The sequence below is a fragment of the Glycine soja genome, chromosome 12 (assembly GCF_004193775.1).
Source record: "Glycine soja cultivar W05 chromosome 12, ASM419377v2, whole genome shotgun sequence".
Lineage (NCBI taxonomy): Eukaryota > Viridiplantae > Streptophyta > Magnoliopsida > Fabales > Fabaceae > Glycine > Glycine soja.
The window spans coordinates 8,074,188-8,093,670 of record NC_041013.1 but is presented as its reverse complement, the minus strand read 5'-3'; the positions used below and the strand labels follow the sequence as shown (position 1 = coordinate 8,093,670).

At 31.8% G+C, this 19,483-nt stretch overlaps 3 protein-coding genes across 7 annotated transcripts; all 3 read right to left on the bottom strand.

Annotated features, from left to right (window-relative positions):
- Positions 1–686: 686 nt before the first annotated feature.
- LOC114380217 lies at positions 687–5,792 on the bottom strand. 5 transcript variants are annotated; one of them, XM_028339206.1, is made up of 5 exons: positions 5,578–5,792; positions 4,880–5,141; positions 2,851–3,071; positions 1,055–1,358; positions 687–956 (listed from the first exon to the last, which is right to left on the bottom strand). In XM_028339206.1, exons 2-5 carry the CDS (start codon positions 5,124–5,126, stop codon positions 757–759), a joined length of 972 nt encoding a protein of 323 aa, XP_028195007.1. In that variant the 5' UTR covers positions 5,127–5,141; positions 5,578–5,792; the 3' UTR covers positions 687–756. The 5 variants fall into 5 exon arrangements, with proteins under 5 accessions (XP_028195007.1, XP_028195008.1, XP_028195006.1 ...); XM_028339207.1 differs by having other exon boundaries at positions 4,880–5,118; XM_028339205.1 differs by having other exon boundaries at positions 4,880–5,158; positions 5,578–5,791.
- A 3,542-nt stretch (positions 5,793–9,334) lies between these two features.
- Positions 9,335–14,252, bottom strand: LOC114380157 (MD-2-related lipid-recognition protein ROSY1-like). The gene is made up of 4 exons (XM_028339105.1): positions 14,074–14,252; positions 13,342–13,443; positions 12,853–13,013; positions 9,335–9,766 (listed from the first exon to the last, which is right to left on the bottom strand). Exons 1-4 carry the CDS (start codon positions 14,174–14,176, stop codon positions 9,659–9,661), a joined length of 474 nt encoding a protein of 157 aa, XP_028194906.1. The 5' UTR covers positions 14,177–14,252; the 3' UTR covers positions 9,335–9,658.
- A 1,672-nt stretch (positions 14,253–15,924) lies between these two features.
- Positions 15,925–18,723, bottom strand: LOC114379151 (dnaJ protein homolog). Its single transcript, XM_028337750.1, has 6 exons — positions 18,452–18,723; positions 18,062–18,230; positions 17,836–17,974; positions 16,898–17,174; positions 16,606–16,804; positions 15,925–16,502 (listed from the first exon to the last, which is right to left on the bottom strand). The coding sequence occupies exons 1-6, from the start codon at positions 18,599–18,601 to the stop codon at positions 16,183–16,185; spliced, it is 1,254 nt and encodes a 417-aa protein (XP_028193551.1). The 5' UTR covers positions 18,602–18,723; the 3' UTR covers positions 15,925–16,182.
- Between the last annotated feature and the right edge of the window lie 760 nt (positions 18,724–19,483).

Genomic DNA, 19,483 nt, shown 5'->3' with positions numbered 1-19,483 from the left:
TTGAAGGAAAAGTTGTCACTCATAATAATTCTATCTAATTTAAACAAAATTATCTTTAGTGAAAAATATTTGTGATCTTAAACAAAAAAAAAAAAATCATTTAAATAATATATAACAATAATTATTTAAATTACTCCCTTACCTAACGCATAATTGATTGTATTTTCTCATTTTATTGTCTTTTAAAATCATAATCTCCTAGATATCTAATCAACTATCTAAATCAACAATAATTAATAACTAAAAATATTATACTTTGCAATCCATGATTAAAATAAATAAATTTTAGTTATAAATAATTTCTAATACACATTTTAAGAAAAAATTAACATATTTAAAATACTTTATAAAAATATTCAGAAATAATATTTATCCGTGCGGATCACTACACTCTAGTATAGTACATAAATCCTATGATTTCTATTTCGTGGACACCAGGAAAATCCGTCGCCCGTCAAACTTATCACTACTTTCTCAATCCTATTGCGAGACATTGGAGTTTTAGAGGCAATTCTGTATTTCTTAGTGCTTAGTTTAGAGGTAAACATGCAAAAACACTTCATTTGTTTTTTATTTTGGTTTGGTTGTTTGATTTAACATTTTGTCCTCTCTGATCTTACTGAAGCATATATGGTTTGGTGCTAAGCTATGCTTCTCCCGTGGTATGTATAGATGCTTGCTACATGTTATCCGAGCAATATCATCCTCTCCTTATGCAGTTGAATTAAATGGAAGATTATATTACAGTGTTCAATGTTATAGGTTTTCATAAACACAAACAAGAAATATCCTAGTGGTCCTACGTTTTAATGCACAACACCAATGTAAAGGTGTGCACCTCCAATGTTGATCTATATAAATAACAACCGCTAAGAAACAATAATTTCCATGAACAGTGTAATAAAAAGATGGAAAAGATGACAAAGCATAAATTATGTCAATATAAGCAATTTCACCTGCAGTAAAAACCCAAAATGAGAGATAAACCTTTGGGTCAAAACTCAATTGTAATAGCGTGAACCAGTGTCATAGACACGGCCACCAGGATACGGACCTCTAGGTTCAAATCCTTGATCTCTACCACCCCCAAGAAATCGAGCTCTCTCTCGGTAAGGATCAAGGTGATCGGCAGAATAGCCTCGTTGCACTTCACCTGTACCTGAAGCATTCACATTGTTGTAACCATGAGGGTCTCCGGGTGCCATGCCACCACTGGGGTAAGGATCCCTTATGATTTGCTGGTACTGCTGTTGCCTAGCATGTGATTCCCTTTGAAGAAATTCAGCTCTGCGGCTGCTATGCTGAGCTCGGAGTGCTGCCAGTTTTTCCTCATACTGAGCATTGATTGCATTTATTTTCTGAAAAGATATACGTACAGCTTATTTTAAAGCTCAATTAAGACATAGTTTTAGAGAATATATATAAAAAAAAAAAAAAAAAATCAACAGAATTCAACATGAATAAGATTATCTTCATCACACCCGATGTGCTGCAAATATCCAGCTTCAAAATATAGTGACAGATTTCTTAAAATACAAAGATGCAGGTGACAGAACTAGACCCAGTGCTCACAGTTGGCAGACAGAAGAACCTAACTCGAGAACAAAAACCACTCTTGCAAAGGTGATTTTGTACATCCATTTAATATTCAGTAAGTATCATAAAATGGATCAGAATTCATAAATTAATATTAATTTATTTTCATTTTTATTGTATTATATATATATATATATATATATATATATATATATATACATATATATATATATAATACAATAAAAATGTAACACAACTAAGATCTGACAGCACTGGGTTACTTCATAGTTTGAAAGATGCAAAAAAGAACACATAACTGCAGTATTAGTAGTTTTGTATCATCTCATCAAGTTTATCAACTAAGATGAAAAAAGCAGTATATAACTGCAGTATTTGTGACTTTGCATAATGACTTCAAGTTTATCAAATATGATGGAAAATACATTTAGCAACCCATTGATAAGCTTGCGTTCCTGGGATGCAGTTCAATACATGCAAATGGATGATTCTAGAAGAGAAACTATATCTCCTTAATGTGTTTCTTACTGTAACAGCTATAAAAAGTTTTACCGCTTCAAAAGTATCTTTAACATCTTCAAAAACAAACAAGCTGTTGAACAAATCCCATAAGGTCTTGTGCCAAAGTGAAACCCAATTCTTACGAAGAGAAGCAAGCTTTACTCTTACAGAGGAAACAAGACTACAGAATTGAGCATAAATGCATTTCTTCCTTTTGGCACCTTTCTGTTTAGATCATCACATTTCAGCTATAAAAAGGGAAACTGTCTTAAATGTTGTATACTTTATTGACTATACAGTAGCATAAAACGTGTATAACAATGCCACCTGACAAAACAAGACTGTCCAAACCTCAACAAGGTAACCTGCATGCAAGTCATAACTAAGACAAGTAATCAAATGAGAGCAGGGCAAGTTTTCAAAATGAATATTAGAAATAAGTTTTACACCCTAGAAGTCTGGAACACTTAATTGAAAAAAAAAAAAAAAAAACTGATTGATTTTATTATTATTATGATAATTAGTTTATAAAATCTAAATACCCAACAAGCAGTCTTTCCATGTGGCTCATTATTTGTCCCGTTTTCAGTGTGCTGATGCCCAAGAGGTAATTTAAACCTAGTGAGGTCTGCAAAACTGGATCCAGTCCATCAAGGGTGTTGCATGATTATGGGTTCATCTATTAAGAAAAAGAAAGAAAAAAAGACAAAAAAGTTGCAAAATGCGTAGAAGATTTAGGGTACTTCAAGAACACAGTAACAAATTAATACTTTTTATTTTATTTTTAACACAAACCTCTCTGTGTCTGGCATATTCTGCATCTTCAGCGTCATTCTGTTCTTTGGTGAGTTTAATAATGTCATCATGAAAATTCTGCTCAAGACCTTCAAAAGATTGTGATAAATGATTTCCTTCATACCCAACATCCATATCTTCTCCATGAGCCTGAGATCTGGAATCACTGTTGTTCCGGCTCGGCCCTTGAAAATAGGACTTTGAAGCATCAACCCCCTGACCTACACTAGAACATGAAATGGCTCCCCTAAGTTTAGGAGTTTGAAAACTATTTCCATGATATAAATGGCAAACCTGTAACCAGGCATTCTAGACATGGAAGCTAATGTTTTAACAATTCAAAAGTAAGATAGGTTCTGAAGATGTGCCATGTTTGCTGAACTAAACACTATTGTAACCCACTTAAGAGCAGACATCAAGAATTAAATTCATCTCCTATACCTCAACAACTTCTTTGAAGCGTGTTCATTGAAAAAGAAGCAAATTTTACAGAAGGATGTCAGGAATGTGAATAAAACATTCATTTAGCAACAAATTGGAAAGGACGACATTTAAAAGGATTATGCTGGACAATTGAGTCACATGATATCATCGTTAATCTGCTCACAAAGGACGGTCAGAAGTATTGGGTTATTACCTCACTTCTAATTTAGAAACAAAAATCTCCATACTGCAACACAGAAGAAAGAATAACAATTACAGCCTACAGGAAATTTAAGTGTTTTCACATCCTAGTAAAGAAGTTATAACTCTTTGTGCAATGATACAAATTGCAAAGCAAGAATGGGCAATATTATCTTAATTACGTATCATTAATGAAGATATACAAAATTAAAAGGTACATTTTTCTTTTAATGGGAAAAAAACACACTACTAACATCATGATCTTCTATCACCTTCTGAATAAAACAAGTGACATACTATAAAATTGGGTAAAACAACATGCCTCCCCTCGGTCACTTTACACAAGCAACATCAAGAAGTAAATGGTTAAATGTTCTTCTCTATACTTATAACACATCAACATACACCTATGGATAAAGTTTCTTATCCCTGTCTATATTTTTCAAAAAAGAACAGGTTCAATCTTTACCTTTATCCAATCTTTTTCCAAATTATGACTTTATTTTACCTTGTCATTGTTTTATACATTAACAAAACATGAGGTCATAGGCTTATAGTTATACCTTATATGTATAATTGAGTAACTAAAAACAACACACACACACACACACACACACACACACACACATATATATATATAAAATTTTGGCTAAAATATACTTTTGGTCCTTGTAAACATAGACATTTTTAAAAAAATAAACACTTTTTATTTAAATTTATTCATTTTAAGACCTTAAAAAGTAACAAATCATGTGCTCTAAATCCCTCATAAGAGACTAAAACCACATTGCTTTTGTTAAATGTAGGGACTAAAAACAAATAAAATTTTCACAGGAATTAAAACAAAAAAAATGCCATACTTTTAGGGACCAAAAATGTATATAAACCACAATTAATTCAGATAACTATAACTATACCATATATTATCTCTTCATTTTTTCCTTTGTACTTTCTATCCAAACTTCATCCCTTCAACTTTTCTGGATTATTTTTATAAACCTTCTGTACACAAGTGCAGGGTGAGTTAATCTGTCATGATAGCATTTACCAGGTGGTTTATTTCTAGCAACAACATAAAAAGCGACAGATATATCATACATACACACTATGCTCCTTTAAGTATGCATCATAGGTCCTAGCCTTTTTTTAGTGAAAACCAAGACACAACATGACATTTTTGTCAATTTCATGAAAAAAATATTGAATATATATTGACCTTGGAAAAAATGAAAATATACATTACGCTAACTAGCCATTACATTCAATCATGAAAACTTGTAAAAACAATATCTAGCTACAACTTCACAACATTTGTGTCCATACTGTTTCTGTAAATCCAGATGCAGTGCATGGCTAGGTAAATAAAAGGATAAGCAAGCATGGAGAGGCAACGAATAATACTTGCCTTCATTAAACATTCGAGATGCCATTGAATTGGACATCTTTGCTTCATCAATTTCCCATCTCCACTGACCCTGACCCTCCTGCTTGGAATTTGCATACGGATTCTCTCTCTGTGGAGTAAAGGCCTCTAGCCGTCCTTCAAAATTACCCGACTTGGCCTCCCCCCTTTGACCAGCCATATGATGCATCTGGCTACCACCAACACAAGTGTTGGCAGATGGATCCCCATAGTGCCCCTGCCTTCTCATTTTCACAAACAACTCCTATGTAAACACAACATCTGAGACATCAAAGCCACAAAAACCGAAACCAATCACTTAACCACATAACCCAAACTACAATTGTATGCCATCATGCATGTACCCATATCTTAGTTTCATATGAACACTCCACTGATAAATTGAAACAGATATCACAAAATAATTATAGTTTCATATGAACACTCCACTAACAAATTGAAACAGATGCCCCAAAATAATTCATAGTTTCATACAAAATTTGGGAACTGAGGCCCAAATAAATCCCTTCATAATTCATTTTTTGATTGGAATTGAACCTAGGTTTAGAGAAATCAAACTAAGATTAAGTAAATCAAAGATAGCAAACTTTTGCAAATGTACAGAACGTGCAATTTAATGGGAAAAATAAAAACCAAAAAAGACAATAAAAAAAAAACTTTAATGGAGCTCTATAACGTACCGAATCACCAGGCACTTTCGATTATCGAACTTGCAAAACAAATCGAGAGAGGAATTGAAATGTTGTGTTCTTCAATTATCGATTGGAAGAAAGAATCAATTGCAGATGACGAGGGTGGAAGAACTGAGGATAAAATGAAAATCCGAAAACCCTAATCACGATGGAGGAAGAAGAAGAATCTGATATTCTACATAAGGCATTGATTGCATCACGGCTTGCAAAATACACGTAGAAAAAAAAAGAAAAAAGAAAAAAAAAAAAAAAAAAAAATATATATATATATATATATATATATATATATATATATATATATATATATATATATATATATATCAACAATCAAAAATATAAATTAATTTTAGATAAGATATAAGTTTAATTTAATCAATAAATTTTATTTTAATATTAATTTACTTAACTAATTCTCAAGTTTTATTTTATTAGATAAGATATAAATTTGATAGTTTATAATATTTTATATTATAAATTGATGCCAGCTAAGTTTAATTTCACTTTGCTTTTTTCATAATATGTGTTATTTCATATCTTGTTACACCGTAACCGTAATCTAATCAGAAATTATTATTTAAATTATTTTAAAAACTAATAAATTTTTATCACTATCATCATATTTCTCTTAAATTTAATAAATAACTATAATGTATTTTAAATGTTCAAGATAATGAGCATTACATATTTACATTGCATTAATTTAAGTGAAAATAAGCTAGATTTCTAAAGTATTGGTTTCTATTTTTCATAAATATTTAATTTATATTAATAGAATGCAAAGAATTTCTTATTTTTCGATGATTAATTATGAATTTTATTTATTTTTTATTTTTATAATTATTACTCTATATATCATTAATTTATTTATAAAAAAATTACATAATAAATATAACTAAATTAAGACATAACAGTAGATAAGCTTATAAGAAAAAAATAAATGAAAAAGGAAAGAAAATACAAAAATAGAAGAAAAATTAAAGTTCTATTGCGTAACTCCACCGGTTTGTTGATGCACTTTTGCTTCTCCCTCATCCACCTATATACTCATTTAAATTGTCTTCTACTCATATTTCTTCTAAGTATCTCTCTTAAATATTTCTCTAAACATCATGCAGATGTGTTAAATTAAGTTTTGAGCAATTTAAGACCCAACTCTCAAACAAATATAGTTGAGTTAGATTGGTTTTACTGTTTTTTGTTAAGCAGCCGATCTGACCTTAATTCAGTTGAATTGATTTGGGTAATGAGATTAACTAATTAAAATAATATTTTATTTTGAAAATATTAGAAAAAGATCAAGAAGATTATCATTTCTATAAATGATCTAGAGAGATTCCAAAGTTCATTTTATCAGTAAAAATAATAGATTTAAATGTAATTTTGACCTTTCATTTTAAAAAAAAAATATTTGATTTTTTTATTTTAAAAAATTTACAATTTTAGTCTCATGTTTTAAAATAGAGACATTTAATTTTCTATCTTAGGCAAAATTTTCTATTTTTGTCAAATTCTCAAATTTACCTGTATTTTATTTCTTTTATTTTAATCCATTTGAATCCTAGACTTAACATATTAATTTAAGGTATCTCACAAAATAATTTAATTAATTATAATATAAGAAATAAAATATAGATAAAATTAAAGATTGGATCAAAATTGTTGATTTTTTTAATAAAAAAATATAGGGATTAAATTTTTGAAATTTCTAAAATAAAAGGATTAAATATTTTTATTTTAAAATATAAAAATTAAAATCACATTTTTTTTAAACAGAGAGAACAAAATATTTCTATTTTAAAATAAAATAAATAAAATTGTAAATTGAACAAAATAAAAAAAATACATTTAAGCGAAAATAGTATATGTCGAATGATATGTTTCACAACTCTTAACGAAGAAAAAAATCAATTTATACACATATACAAGTATTTTTTTTTTTTTTAATCAAAAGAGACAAAAAAAACCTAAAACAAATAGAGAAACATGCATTAACTTCTAACAAGTAAGAATGAATAAGTTAATTATTGTCCAATAGATATATAAGCTGATATTATATTAGATTTCAATTTAAAATCAATTGACAATTAAGTGGAGTTGTTTAATAGATATATAAACTACACTCCAAGAAATGAGGCAGCCGACGTGAGACTTGGGTATTTTCCAATAATAAAAAATTAAATATAGACATGTATATACAAACACTACCTTTTTTTTTCCGATAAAAGGGAAAAGACCCCAAGCACAAAACTAGAAACCCTGCGAAAATACGATAGAAGCTACATCAGCCAAAACTACGTTAAAAGGAACGAAATAAATAAAAAATACGCAGATGAGCCTGAATCGAATGAGCATAATTGGCTAGAGCATCTGCTACATGTTTAGCTTTTCTTAGAGTATGACTCCAAGTGAAAGCTCCCTTCTCATAACCAACAAGCAAAATACTCTTCACAAGAGTATAGCACGGATGATGAGACTTGGAGCAACCCTGCTTAAGCAAAATGCAAACACAATACTGTTATAACATCATAAAATTTATAACTTAACTAATTATTTTATTTTATCTTACATATTTGTATAGCGTGAAGCTCCATAGTATTTTTAAGATCAATTAGGTGGACAACCTGGAGCAGTTTAATTTGTTATATATATGTTCCTTTTGCTTGCTATTGGATGATTGAACACAAGTTGATTACTGTATATTAAATAGAATTATAATATTTAATAAAAGATTGATATAGTGGTTAAGGAAGGACGAGTTCAAATCCCCCTCAAATGACATTTTTAATCAAACTAACAAATTAATATTCACTTTTATAATATTTAATATCCGATAACCAATTGCTGGAAAATTTAATGATCATGATATGTAATACGAAGTTTTTTGCTGATAAAAAAAATCCACCAATTCCCACCTTCTATCAATCAAACCAATCATGCCGCATGTAATAAAAAAAAATCAAAACAATTTTTTTTCATAATTTTTCAGGCCATCAAATATGAAGTTTTTACGGTGTCATGAATGAAATTTTCGAGCACTTTTATAACCACTAGTATTACAAAATTCTTTCTTTTTTTTTTGGTGAATTAAAGATTATAAAATTCAAGCTTACAATTCTTATGTTAACTAATAAAAGGCCCAGTTATACACACTTGTTCAACCTAGAAGTAAAAATTAAGCCATTTCTCACAGGCCTTGACTAAAAATTCAGTGTATGGAAAAGTGAAGAAAAAGAGCATACATGAAGACTTTCATTTTCTCATATGCATGTCACCTTAGCTGAAGTTTATTTACCTTCTTCTTCTCTCACCTTAACCACATTTCTGTTTCTTTGGTTCGCTGACATCCATACACAGAAACACCCCTAAATTTTTTAACCAGACAAAATAAAATTAATAATGTCTCTTCTCTCCCATCCCAATGTAAGGTTAGTTTTTCAACATATAAATATTTTCCTATTCAATTTGTATGGATTGCACCAGGGTTCTAAATTACAGGGCTACCCACAAGTGTGGTGTGAATTTAAATCACATGAATTGCCACCACGCAACGGCAACAGAATCTCAACACTATTATCTACCACTTTTTTTAATCAAAAGAAAAACCAAAGATTCAAATTTCAATCTTCTAGTCGAATGGATATGGATGTGTGGGATGTTGGGGAAGCGTGGGAGGCAGGTGGCAAACAATACAAAATCTTAAAATGAACATAAATCTAAATAATCATATATATAAAAGATATATCAATGATTATTATAATAACTATAGAATTCTTTTTTGCATTCGGTGCAATCATATAATAATTTCATGCTGCAATCTGCATCATAGCAGCCACGACCGCAATTTAGAACTATGGATTGTACTGTGCAAATCATACAGAAAGAAAAATTTCCAGTCATGGACCTTATACAACATCATGAGTCTAATGTCATTGACATTACTCTGACACTAGAGAACATTGGCCTTACAAGATACGACTCGAATTGAAAGGTGATATCCAGTACAAAATACAATAAAACACTTCACAACAAAGCAAAAAAGTTCCCCCAGATCAGGCATGCAAAGGACACTTTACATATCAGACACAAAAGATCCAAAAACAATTTTAAAATTAAACTTAATGCAAGTTAACACCTCGTCCCGATCATTCTTCAGTGTCATCTTCAGAGAGTAGGGTCCCTGCATAAACGAACACAGACAAGGAAATGAAGCCAGTAATGTAATGTTATTGTTCAATAAAACAGAAAAGTTTTGTCCGACGGAAATTTGTTATCTAAGACAAGGATGATCAAACCAAGAAAATAGAGTTCAAGAAAATTTTACAACATCATTCTGTGCCCCGAGACCCAATCAAGACTTCAGTATAATATGTGACAAGAGGAGAGTTAGCAACACACTCTTTCTAATACATACTCTATTATAACTTCTTTTTTTTTAAGTACAAAATCAGGCGAGAGATTTATCAAATGAGATGTGGGACCTACCAAAGTTTATAATAGTTAATAAATTTCAGTCAACAGTAGAAAGTGTGTCCCAAAGAGTGTGTTAGGGAGTATATTGCTAGCATTTATCTGTGCAACAATAGGTGTTGATTGCCACCTTATCCATGTGTATTACCTTGAGTGCTGAGATCAAGCATCAAACAAAACACGAATTTGGGGGAAGGGGTACTTGCAATTCACAAGACAAAGATGGTATCGACAGCGTCATTCTTAATGGAAAACATGCATTCAGCTGTGGTTTTCTAAGATTTACCACCATGTGGAATGCATATTTGATCCCAAAGTTCCTTATGCAAGATAGGTATAGTTATATTGAAACCACGATAGTTAGCATTTAGCAAAAGTACACATCCCAACACCCACTCTAACTTTACCATTGACATCTCCCACCTCCTTCTAGCTTACTTTTGCAGGAAACTCCCTCTCTCATCTTATATTCTATCACGTCCATACATTAATGCACAAATGTGCCCATCCATCCTTGTACCTTCAGTATTTACCTTCAGCCTAACAAGGCCCTATGTGCCTAGGCTTAGCTCAAGTGTCTGGATGGGTGGATATGGTGCGCAGATGTCTATGGTTTGACTCCTATAAATAAATAAAAATTAGAAAGGTTTGGTTTATGCATGTATAAGACAAAAAATTGGTGCAAATCTAACTCTAAGGCAAACTAGGACACAACTACAGGCTATTATATAAAACAAATAAATAAATTCAATTCATGTAGCATATATTGCAGGATTGTTCTTGCCTATTAGAGTTTAAATGCCTCTTGATAAGAATCACACTTCTAGGCTAGCTTAAAATTTCATAAATTTGCAAAAGATCTAGAACCTTAAAAGGAAGTTTAGATGGAAGCATGAATATCCAATAACTTAATAAGACCATTCAAGTACAATATGTGGTAAAACCGAAATCAACAAGCCTTACTCCATGAGGTGGAGTCAGCTACATAGATAGATTGACATCATTGAACTACCAAAAAGTCAAAAGCCAAATTTTCAGTAAAAATCTTTAGAGCAAAAATATTTTCTAATGGTTTTTTCTGAAGTTTTATTCAGCATTCTTTTACCACTTTTAATTGAATTATCTTCCACTTGATCAACATTTCTTGCTAAAGTTTGTATTGTTCTTCTCATATGTCCAAATCACCTCAAATGAGTCACCATAATCTTCTCAATAGGGGCTACTTCAACTTTCTCCCTAATGCACTTGTTTCTAATCGTATCTTTTCTGGTATGTCTAATCATCTCATCTCTGCTACACTTATTTATTGCTCTCAATGACATTTCACTGCCTAATATTATCTACCATAGAGCGTTGGTCATCTGATAGTTGTATGGTAGATTTTTTCCTCATGTTTGACAGGCATTTGGTATCACAAATCATGCTTTAAACATTTTCTTCATCTTATCCATCTAGCTTGATCTCTGTGTGACATCGAAATCACTTTGACAAGAGATCCAAGATACCAAAACTATGCGACTTGTAGTATAATGAGATCGGTGATCCTCAATTAAGGAAAAACTGAAAAAGTGAATCATTAATGCAAACTGCTTAAAAATAAGGAGGAGAAGAGAGAAACCACAATCTTTTCCAGCTATCAACCTTCATAGCTGAACACTTGAAACATATTTTGCACCATTAAGGAGTAAGTGATGTATGTGGAAAAGGGAGCACCTAAATATCATGTTCTAAACAAAAACTGGGTGTATCTTGCCACTTGATTTGGCATCAAGCATCGCATAAACCCAAAATCATAGTAAGTCAAAAGTGAACAGTCAAAGGCAAAGAACTTAGTAAGCACAAGAAAACAAGTAACAATATGAAGGTTATGGCTCAACTATGAACTATTTAAATGAAAAATTGACCGAGTGAATGCCAAACATAACCACAATACCATGCCCTGAAGAGGGGAGGTGAAAAAGATGTTATTATTCAAAAGGATTCAGAGAGCCAGTGTAACAGAATATACATGTACAAAATATAAAGCCAGAAAACCCACTCAAGAATAGCACACAAACTAACCACTGTCAAATTACTGAGTCATCCCCCAAAAAGCAAATTACTTTTTTACTCAACAAAGACTACTGATTTAGACAAACAGAATGACCAATTGATTCAAATCCAATTTATTACATTGGCTTAGTTAACTCTATCTCTATGACCATCATGGATAAAAATAGCATCCAACATATCATTTTTTTGCACCTTCACTGGTGGTAAAATGACTTGTGACTTTACATTTAGGAGATATATGATGTCACAAAGAGAGAGAACAAGAAAAAAAATTTATGTATATTTGTATAAAGGAGAATTGGTTATTTGCAAGCAAGGTTAGTTTGGATGTCCTACAATAAACCTACATTTCAAGAGGCAAAATTCATTTGTGTAAAAGAATTACATGTGAGGATCTCCTGGAAGGTACACCTCAAGACATTTGACACTCTAAAGGGATTAATTTAATCACTCCTGATTAAAGCAAACTTTACATTGCGGTAATTTTTTTTACAAGCCCAAAAAAGGAAGATGGTGCAATACACACCAAGTGCAAATTTGCAAATGCCCAATAATGAGAAAATTAGCACCAAAATCAAAGTTATATAGAGTAAGTTCCCAATGCCAGAAACATTTAAGTGTTGAGGCTCCAGGGACCCTTAAAAGATGTCAAAGGAAGCTACATATCATGATAGGGTAATATTTTTAGAATATGTTCATTGTTCAGCATTGCTAAGAGAGTTTGTTTGATATAATGAATCTAACCGGTGGAGTAATCGAAGGCAATGTTTGGGTGTGAGAAATCAGAAAATTGCCATTGGCAACAGGACAGGATACTTCATGACAGAGATCAATTCTTTCAGTATGGACAGGCACCCCAACGTATGAAACTCCAATTACAACTTCTCCACCATAAATAGCTTTACCTGCATGAAGAATTGACAGAAAATCCACTTATAATTTGTTAAAATAGACAAGTGGCACATTAAGGATAAGGAACAGATGAAGTGAGTACTAATAATATAAAATGATAGGTTGTATAAGTCCCCCGAATCATTTGCAAACAACAGGCACTTAGATGAATATTATTATGTTTACACATACTTAAAATTAAAACCAATATTGAAATGTAAGTATGTAATGTAAGTATTGGTGATCAAATGTCCTGTAATCACCACTTCAGAGTACTACCATGCAAATAAAATAAAATTTGAAAGCAGCAAAATTAGATTAATAGGAAGAGAGAGAGATTACTAGAAGTAGCCGAGATCTTAAAGGTAGCAGGCTTGCCACTCTCCACAGGGTCTGGTGATATTTCAACTCCAGACACCTTCACAGGATAGTCTGCCTTCTTATCTACAAATATTTTTCAGCAGAAAAGTAAATAGATAGACAGATAACCATAACCTAAAACAAATCTGAGCAAACCATAAACAGCTGCCAGCACTACATGACATCACACAGTGACAGTTACCAAAATTTATCTAAAAATTTTAGCAACACTCTCACTCTAACACACTCTCTGAGTCTCACATTTCGTATTTTGTAATTTTATAATTTTCAATAAATTTCAATCAATCAATCAATAGAAAATATTAGAAAGTGTATTCCTACCGTTCCTCTTAAATTAAAATAAGAGATTCCAATTTCTAACAAAATAATCAAATCCAACCCCCCAAAAAAAAGTTAATTTTTTTCATATAAATCCAAGAAATTTGCAGGACCATGCTCATATGAGGGGGGGAAATAGGAGTAGAAAATCCATTGTAAAGATGAATAATTACTATCAACAAGTTAAACATCAAAACATAGAGAAGTAATTGTAAAAAAGTTATAATCTTATGTTGAACTGATCCAGACTAATTCCTAATCAAAATGATAATAACAAAAAGTCAAAACATATATATATATATGTATATATATATATATATATATATATAGAGAGAGAGAGAGAGAGAGAGAGAGAGAGAGAGAGTGATGATGTACCGCAGTAAGTGACTTTAATTTTAGCTTGAGCGTGAAAGGGTGCAAGGAAGAGAATGGTTAAGGAAAGAAGAAGGTAGAATCTGGAAAGAGACTGAAACTCCATCGATTACTTCAAAAGGGTCTTTGGAATAGAAGAAGAGAGTTTGGGAAGAGAAGAGACACAACACAACATTTTGTTTAGGTGTTACATTATTATTATTATATGATTGAAATGTACTGGGTCCCCCAATGTGGGACCAACTCACCAAACTGAGCTTAACGCTATGTAATATGTGTACACATAACACATTATAATAAATAGACAGAAACAAATATACCCAAAAAGAAAATGATAATAAATAGACCTAAACTAAATCACTCACCTACATAGAATATATCTATTTATTTCTGAGATTTTTATACGAGATATTTTAACATTTCTGACATATTTTTAATTTTCATAAACTATTAATATAAACAAAAATACATTATCAACAAATAAAAAATTTATTTGATATAACTTTTAAAATAATTATAACAAAAATAATAAATTTACTATACATAAGCACTTATTAGATGATAATGTAAAGAATCACACTTAAATTAAATTCTTATTTATATAAACTCGTTTTAAAAACTAATCAATTTTTCCCATTTTTTTTTAAAAAATATTTTTATAACATTAATATTTTCTAAATATACACTTAAATTATTTTTTTAAACATCATTTCAAATGGTATATTTTTTCAAAGTCCCAACAAGATCCGGTAAAAAAAATTAATGAAATCAAAATATATATTTTAAAATAAGGATTTTTTATTTTCAGTTGGTAGTTGTCGTTAATATTTATAAAATTTTATTTTACTTTTATTTTATTCTTCATAGAAATAAATAAAATAAAAAAGTTTGTATAATATTTATGAAATCATATCATTTCTAAATTAAATTAAAATAGATAAATAAATCAAACACTGCGTGCAGTGCATGGCATCTTTTTTAATAGAAAAATACAAAGGGATCCAACGGTCAGCCCACCCGGTTTGGTTTGATTCATTCATGTTCCCACATAAATTTTACTTTTAGAATTTAGATCCAATTTAACAACTGAACTGGACCCGTTGATATTTCGTTCATTAAACTAAATACTATATTGCTTGGAGGCTAGATCTTAATTGTTTATTTAAATTTGTAACAATTATTTATAATTTATCTATAATATTTTTCTGCTGCTTTTATATGTTCTTTTATCGATAAAAATATTGAAGTTTTTATATTTGGTTTAAAAATCAAAACATGTAAAACTACCTCCTAAATCTCCGAAATTTCAAATTCAACCCGCTCAATTCCAACTAGATAGAGTAAATCCGAATGACCTAATAATTGAAGTTAAATTAACCGTATATACCGTATCGACCAAATCGAGTTTATAAACTAAATTAAGGTCAACTATTTTTTCAGTTAGGCCAACATGTTTAGGAGGTTTTACATCCTTAAAATGAATACTTAGATAGTTCAATCTGTAAATCATGCAACAAATTCAAACTATTTCCAATTACATAAAAAAAGTACTCTTTACTCATTCGGAGGTGATGAGCTTAAAAATCTAATAATTACATGTATTGGAATTCTTCCAGCTAGTTACATTATTAAAAGAAACTATCAAATTTCTTGGGAGAATATACCCCTACAGACTATACAGTTTATATCCCTCTTTGTTTTTCCCTGAAAGATCAATACATTTAGGTCAAAAAATAAAAGACCAATACATTTTTGGGGGGAAATATTCGGATATTTCCCATTTTAAGTCTTAGTCTTACAACAAGTTTTTTCGAAGTTTTCATTCACTAGCAAACGATGCACACAAGAAAGGGAAATAATAAAAACTGTGATAACCAAAACGGAGTTGATTAAAAAGAACAACGAAATATAGTAAAGTATTTAGGATGTCAGAACGGAAGTTACCCCTTCGACAATAATAAAAACGCAAGTGATACACTGTTCACTTTCTCACAATCATTTCATCAAACACTACTTATCTTTAAGCCACACACTACAGTTATGGAACATCAACAGTATTATCATCATATCATCATTTTCATCAATTCTGAATCTAGCTTCCACACAAAGTCATTACTGCTGGGCGCACTGTACCCTCTGTGCACCACCAGGCATGTCATCATCCTCATCATATGCCTCCTGAGCTTGTTGCTGCTTCCTCCTAGTCTCCTCCTCCATGTTGACATCATGGAGTGTAGTTTCCTCACATTCATCCAGCTCCATGTCTGTCAATTGTGAAGAAGGCTTTGGTGGCAGAACAGCCTCCAAGGCCTTAACTTGATCAGGGTTTAGAGAATCTGGAAACTCCACAGTGAAGTGAATGTAAAGTTTCCCCTTCATGAATGGCCTCTGATACATGGGCATTCCCTCATCATTTATAGCCTTGTATGAATCTGCATGTATAACCAGCAAAAAGTTGGAATTTTCTTGGCACATAATGAAATTACCAATTTAATCACACAGCAAAACTGGGGCAGGCGTGAATCATTTACATACCAGGCTTCACAACTTCCCCGGGATTTGATTTAATAAGAAGCTGACGGCTATCCAAGTGAGTCAGCACAAATTGGAAGCCACACAAGGCCTCGGTAAGGGACAAAGTGTGCTCTACAAAAAGATCTTCAGCCTTTCTTTTGAATTTGGGATGTTCCTTCTGCTGAAGGACAAAGACGATATCCCCAGTAATTGTGTCCGGCTGCAAAATACCAACAACTCATGGGTCATTATAAATTTCTGCAATCCATGAAGCACAATGCAAATTACAATACTGATTCTCATATCAACATACCGCTTCATCAGCTTCGCCAGGGAATGTTATCTTCTGCCCATTCTGCATCCCCTTTTCTACAATAACTTCAAGGACTTTCTTCTCCTGCACAACCTTCTCTCCCTTGCACTGTGGGCAGCGATCTCTGTCATTGATAGTTTCTCCAGTACCCTTACATTCATTGCAGGCATGCTGCATTTGCTGAATCATGGATGGGCCAAGATGTCTTATAGAAACCTTCATACCAGTTCCTTGACAACCAGCACACTTCATCGAAGCACCAGACTTAGAACCCTTGCTGTAAATTCACAAACGACAACCAATGTAAATCCCATTTGTGAAACCAGCAACGATTACCCAGAAAATAAAATATTTTTGTCTATGCTGGAGAAATAATCAAATGGGCAAAATATATCTCTCAAAATAATTTGTCATCATTTGGTCCCTCCTTGATGAAAATATGTCAGATGTAGCCCTTGCCTTTTACAAAAAAATTTCCTTCTGTTGATCCTTCTTCATTTATGGAAATTATATCTATATATCACACATTTACATAAGCGAGGAAACAAAAGGAGAAAATTTACTTTTAAGAGACTAAAATAAACAATGCCCAATCTACATGGGCTAAAGATATATTGAACCATAATCAAATTCATAATTTTAAGCCCAAAAAAACCATGTTTCCCCTAAAGATTATTGTCAAAAACCAAACACTCAAAATACACACACAAAAAAACTAGTCTATGCTCCATGATTTTAAATTGTGGTCCACAAGAACATCAACCACATTTGTCTGAAATTCCCAGTAATATCAAGAATTGCAACAAAGGCTGCCACCACAATTTAGGACCATGCTACATCAAATTAATCAATATCATACTTTAAAAACTAAAAAAGCATTTCTTCCCCTGAAAAACTAATCACCAATCAAAACCAAAACAAACTCCGAATTCACTTACCCACTGCACTTGGAGCATATAACATTTCTGGAGAGGGAGAGCTTCTTGGAAGTTCCAAGATAAAGGTCCTCCAAAGAGACCTTGAGAGGGTGAACCACGTCTTCTCCGCGCCTCTGCCTCCTACCTCGACTACTTCCACCTGTTCACAAAGTCATAACCCCATTTAGCACAAACAAACTATCATTAATCATCAAAAATGAATCAAAGTAATCATTCAATCATTCACCTGATCCAAAGGGACTCCCACCGCCAAAGAAAGATGAAAAGATATCAAATGGATCATGGCCACCGCCACCACCCATTCCTTCCTTAAGCGCATCTTCACCATACTGATCATATATCTCACGCTTCTCAGGGTCACTCAGAACCTCATAAGCTTGCGCCAGCTCTTTAAACTACACCAAACAAACAAAAACACACACACTGTAAGCCTCACCAAACAAACATGCTACCACTATTTCACCACCACAAACAGTACAATCAACAACAACAACAACATGTACTGAATATTAATTTAACCCTAATTCTATCAATAAATTCATAACTGAACCCTAATTTAACTGAATGAACACCCAGTTGAATCGCGAATTGAGTGAATGAGAATTACGAAAATTACCTTCTCGGGATCACCGCCCTTGTCGGGGTGATTCTTAATGGCGGCTTTCTTGTAAGCCTTCTTCAGATCATCCTGCGAAGCGTTCTTGGAGACGCCGAGGATTTCGTAGTACCTCGTATTATCGCTCTTCTTCGGTGCCCTCCCAAACATCTTATTAAATTAACGAAAGAATCGAAATTGAAAACAGGAAAGCGAAGAACAACGAGGAGAAACTGAAGACTCTAGATCCGAATCAACCAGAGAAGAAGTAACAACACCCTAAACTACCATTACTCCAGCAGGCTATTTATATTTATTATTTAATGTGTTTTTTCTTTTTCTTTTTTATTTTTTGAGGGTGGAGATTAAGAGAGGCTTTAATAATGGACGGCTGCGATGGCGGCTCGTCGCGTGGGTCCCACCGGAGAAGGGTCTAGAATTTGTTGTTCGCGTGCTTAGGTTGGATGCGTGAACCGTTGGATGTGTGAGGTTGACGTGGATTTTGTTCTAGATCCTTCGCAGCAAGCTCTGGGAAATGCCAGAGTTTCCTTTTCTAACTTTTTTTTTTATCTTATTTTGTGATTTTAACTATTTTTCTATGAACCTTATATATCACATTATTCTTAAAATCTCTTATGTTCTTATTCAAATAGTAAATTTCATTTTGAGATTTTAAATTATGTTTTTAAACTTCACGAGAGATCTACCTTCTAATATTTATTTATAATTTATTTTAAAGTAATTAAAAATAGTTAATTATATATATTTTTAATTCCAAAAAATATAACAAAAATATAAAATTTATTAATAATTAAAATATTTATTTATCAATATAATTTAAACTTATCTTAATACATAAAATTTATTGAAAAAAAAATACAAACATTGACATTGAGCAACAAAAATTAAATTTTATCATTGTTGTGATTAAGACATTCCTAAATATGCTCCATTAAGTCTACTTGAAGTTGTTGATGTCTTCTTGTATGTATATAACTTCTTGTTTGCGAGTATACAACAAAGCACGGATGAACACCACAATATAGGTCAATG